Source organism: Myzus persicae, unplaced genomic scaffold (genome assembly GCF_001856785.1).
Source record: "Myzus persicae strain clone G006 unplaced genomic scaffold, MPER_G0061.0, whole genome shotgun sequence".
Taxonomy (NCBI): domain Eukaryota; kingdom Metazoa; phylum Arthropoda; class Insecta; order Hemiptera; family Aphididae; genus Myzus; species Myzus persicae.
This window is the reverse complement of record NW_019100826.1, coordinates 1-5,233: the sequence shown is the minus strand read 5'-3', so window position 1 is coordinate 5,233 and position 5,233 is coordinate 1. Positions and strand designations below refer to the sequence as shown.

The window sequence follows — 5,233 nt, the reverse complement described above, 5'->3', positions numbered from 1 at the left end:
TTAAAAATTCTGAAGCTTTTGGTGCATTGGACTTGGCGTTTAAATGGTTTGAGAGGCAAGAAGAATCGAACACCAGCAATTAATATAAGGATTATTTTGTTTCAGTTAAATATATAATAAAATCATTTGTTTATGGTTACGAATTTTAAATTATATTACATATTATATATGAATAATAAATACATACGTACAATTATATAACTTTTGATATATCATACGTCAATCATCTGGATATTTGATTATCCGGACCACCCTTAACATTAATTAGTCCGGATAATCGGAGTTCTACTGTACTAATATAGTAACATAATAATATCATTCTCTGGTACTTTTTAGTCCCCTTTCGGTTTTTAATTTTTAGTGACAAAATTAAAACAGCACTTTTAATAGCTAACTAATTAGTAATTTCCCTGTAACTGAACATTTTTCGTGTAGGTACACTGCACACGCATATAGTGTAAACTCGCCTTAATATTCGAATAGTTATTGAATCATATATCGATTATTCAATAGTTTTAATTATTTAGTTATGTATTATATTATTCGAATGATTATTCATCCTTATATTATATTATTTAAATAATTATTCGATAGTCTATATGAATAATCGAATAATATCCGATAATACAAATTATTCAGTAGCGTCCATCACTAAACCTTGTCCGCTTTCGCGCATGAAACTGAGCCGCCGACGAACGTCCGACAAAGCGACGAGAGTCAGGTGAACTCATAGAAAAGAGATAAATAAAAAGACCACTCACTGTCTCACTGCAATCATACTGAAATACCGACACTACTGCTGCCGGTGGTTGTCTACTATAATCACACCTAACAATCGATAAAATCGATTAATAGTTAAACGATTATCGATTTATAGATTATTGCTAAATATTCGATTTACCTATTGTTCATATTTCTGTTTTTTTTTAAATAAAAATAACTAAAATATCATAAATCAAAATATTGTATGTATTCCTTTATTTATACTTATAAAATATTATACAATATGACACAATTAATTGTAAAAAATAAACATTTTATTATATTCATATATTTAGGTATGTTATACAAATTCTGATTGTAGTTACCTACAGGTGCAACATAAATAATATTTATTAAAATAATAATTATACATATCATAAAAAATAATGTCAATATTAATTATAGGTACATATTATACAAACAAATTTAGTAATGATAAGAATATAATAGAATTATATTCAATAATTTACTTCCAAATTTCATAGAATTAATTTTTGCAGATTTAGTTTTATAGGTTTTATTGTATTTTAAAGCAGCGATTTTAATATTATTATTTGTGTTTGTTTGTTTCCTTTCAAAAATTTTTAAAATGTTATTTATTTCTTTAATGAATGAAAAAATTAATAACTGAACAGATGTTTTAAAAAATATATGAACTAAATCGTGCTTTGGACATTGTAATGCTTCAGTGTTAAAAAATTGTTTGAGGATTAAAATTATTTCTTTTTTTACATTTGACATTGACATACCAATTATATCTGTTATATTTGAATTGAACAAATGTATTATAATATTATAATTCCATATAAATTAGACGTTTCTGTTTTAGGATAGTTAAATTTACATTTTTCATATTCACAAGATTTTATAAAATTATGTTCACCGAGAAATACATCAGATATTAGTTTATAAAGGCATAATTTACAATTATTTAAAAGTGGCTTAATATTTTTGATTATCCACCCTGTTACATATGACCTAGTATTTTTCTGAAGTTCTGAAGTATAAATAATTGGTGTTTTATTGTCATTGATTTTGTTAAATTGCTAGATTTATTGTTTTGTAATATATTATCTTCTGTATCACTTATCTCGTGGTTATCTAACTCCAATAAATCTTTAAGACTATCCAAAACTCCATAACAATCGTCCATCACAAAGTTTGACCCTACTGAATGGGTAGTTGTTAAATTTGATATTAATAAAGACTTAAATGAAGAGATAAAACTACAGCATGATGGATTAACATTTCTTAAGCTATGGCTTCTAATTGCAGCAAAAAAAGTTTTCTATAGGATCTTGATTAAAATTCCTTAAAATTACAAATTCAAATCCATTTGTTAATAACTTCTTACATAGATATTTGACTCCTTTGATTATTTCAATACAATTTTTTATGGAAACAACTTTATTGTTCTTACAATCAAAGTTCATTGTTTCAAGTGTTCTTAGGGCCTGGTTCCAGAAGTCCCAGTGTGCAGATGTTTTGGTCACTGCACATCTCGAATTTTTTCCAGCTGGTGGTAAAATTGTGTTGCCATTGACACTATCAAAAAGTTATTAAAAGCTATTAAAATTTGAGGTGGATCAAATAACGGCACAATTTCTTGACACCCAATTCATATCCAAAATGTCTTTATTCCTTATGAGACTTTCTTAAGTATTTGGCATTAGTTTCCGCTTTTAGTTTATTTATAGCTGCCACGTTAGTGCTTGCTTGGTCACATATAAGAGCAATAACTTTAAGCCCGGTTGACTGAACTGCCTCAGCAACTTCCTTAATAGCATTAACTAAATTTGGAGTTTTCATAGAGCTGTTAGTGAACATAAAAGCCACTGGCTGCTTAAATTTTTTTTACCTTCACCAAGGTCTTCAAAACCTACAACTTTATCAAAGTTGAAATATATTGTGGAGCAGCAGATAATGATATTTTGTCAAACAAAATCGTACAATATTTATCAAAAGGATTTTTTATTCTTTGCACCGTAATTTTAAGAGGTTGGAAATTTTTTTTATTTATTCCTGGTTGAAATGGATTTTTTTTCAAAAGTTTCATTAAAGAGCTTCTTGACGGGAGAGCAAATACTTTTTGTAATAATCTGTAGGCTTTACTACTTTCCTTGAACAAGGATAACGCAAATACTTTATCATCTAATGAAAACCGTTTTCCCGTGTTGGATTCTAATTTGTGACTCAATAAAGTTGCAAGTTATATCATTTAATTTCTTTTAAGACTGCTTTTTGTCTTCCATATATTTCTCAGCATGCATCATTCTGGTTTTAAAAGCAATATTTCTATGTATCAACAAAGAATTATTCTTTTTATCTTCCTTAAGAGCGTCATAAAACGGCCTTTTCTTTGTGTTAGATCTATTCTTTTTCCAACATTTATCGCTTTTAGCAAACTTCATTTACACTTTTTGCCCCCCTATTGAAAAATAAGTTAGTTAATTATTTTAAATACTTAAATTGAGCAACCAATGACTTGTATCTTTGAATTTAATTATTTTTGATATTTACCTGTTAAATTATCTGTGCAAACAACTGGAATGACTTTATTTGTCGGCTTAATTTCTTTATTTTCTGAGGTACTAGCAGAACGATCCAAGAAAGAAATTAAACACATATCATCTGATGCCAAATACAAATAAAACACAATTGTTTTAAAACCAATAACTTAGCTACATAACAGAAATTCAGAATCGTTTGAATACTGAATTCAATATAAACTATGGCATCCACCCCGGCAAAACTAACTTCTATCTAATTAAGTTAAAAATATGGTAAATTTCAGAAACTAACTTATATACTAACTCATTTACTTTTTATATCAAAGTAACTTAAGAGGATGCCGCACTAACGAAAATCATAGCATAAAAACGTGTTCATGTGTTTCAATAATACCGATTACTGGGTGGTTTTATAGCAAAACACCTTATTATAAAATTTGTAGCTAACAATATTTTGGAGACGATGACATAGTATTTTTTTTAATTTGTAATTTGCAAAAAAGTTACAGGCATTTAAAAATTTTAAAAAATAGGTTTTTGCGTTGTTGATTGCTTGTTAAGTACTGGACGTATTAAAAAAAACAATGTCATTGTATCCAAAATATTGTTCTCTACAACTTTTATACCAGGGTTTTTGCTATAAAATCACCCAGTAAGCTGTATTTTTCAAAAAACCTATAAAACTAAATCTGCAAAAATTAATTCTATGAATTTTGGAAGTAAATAATTGAATATAATTCTATTATTTTCTTATCATTACTAAATTTGTTTGTATAATATGTACCTTTAATTAGCATTGACATTATTTTTTATGATATGTATAATTATTATTTTAATAAATATTAAATACGGTATTAAATACTATGTTAAAGAAAAAAGCGATAAAAGTGATATGATTGATGATGAATTAGCAAAAATTTTTAATAAATTATTTCATTTGAAGGAGAATGTTCAACAAATTAATAGAGTGGAACCAATAAAAATTGAAAAGGAAATTGAAGGGAAAATAGTTAGTATGGAATTAGATACTGGAACATCAGTTTCAATTATATCAGAGCATGAATATAGGAAAAAGTTTGGAGAAATTAAATTGGAGACAGATGGGTTAAAATTACAATATTATACAAATGAAACAATAGATACATTAGGACACATACAAGTAAATATTAAATATGAAAATAAAAAATTCAAAGGGAAATGGTATGTTCTCAAAGGACAAGGACCTATGTTGTTAGGTAGAGAATGGTTAAAAGAAATGGGTACATTATCAGATTTATGCATTAACAACTCAATTAGGAAAACATTATTAAATATAGATTTAAACAATATAGATAATGCAATTGTAGAAAAATTTCCTGAAGTATTTAGTAATGAATTAGAATTATATAAAGGTGAAGAAATTGAGCTAGTATTAGTAGATAGTGCAAAACCCAAATTTTTTTAAACCAGAACAATACCACTTGTATTAAAATTTATGGTAGAAGCAGAGTTAAACAAATTAGAGAAAGATGGTATAGCAAGCAAAGTAAAATATAGCATGTGGGGGACACCCATAGTTCCAATTATTAAACCTTCAGGAGATATTCGAATTTTTGGTGATTACAAAGTAACTTTAAACCCATTCTTAAAACTAGAAGGAGCAATTGTGCCACAAATTGAAGAACTATTAGTAGGTATTTAAACTAAAGGTAGATTTTCCATTATAGACTTGAATCAAGCATACCTTCAACTGTCACTAGATTCAAAATCAAGGGAGTTGACAGCAATTAGCACACACATGGGAGTATATGTTTACAATAGAGTACCATTTGGTATTAATGCATCTGTAGAAATATTTTTAAACAGATTAAGTGAGAGGTTAAAGCATATATCAAATATTAGAGTTTATTTTGATGAAATACTAATTTTTGGCGATATCGAAAAAGAACACCTAGAAACACTAATAGAGGCCTTAAATCTTA

General features: G+C 27.2%; 1 protein-coding gene across 1 annotated transcript; it reads left to right on the top strand.

Annotated features, from left to right (window-relative positions):
* Nucleotides 1–4,164: 4,164 nt before the first annotated feature.
* Nucleotides 4,165–4,716, top strand: LOC111026334. Its single transcript, XM_022304393.1, has one exon. It carries the CDS (start codon nt 4,165–4,167, stop codon nt 4,714–4,716), a length of 552 nt encoding a protein of 183 aa, XP_022160085.1.
* The last annotated feature ends 517 nt before the right edge of the window (nt 4,717–5,233 follow it).

Coding starts and splice junctions, on each gene's coding strand:
- LOC111026334 (XM_022304393.1), top strand. CDS start 4,165: ATGATTGATGATGAATTAGCAAAAATTTTTAATAAATTATTTCATTTG.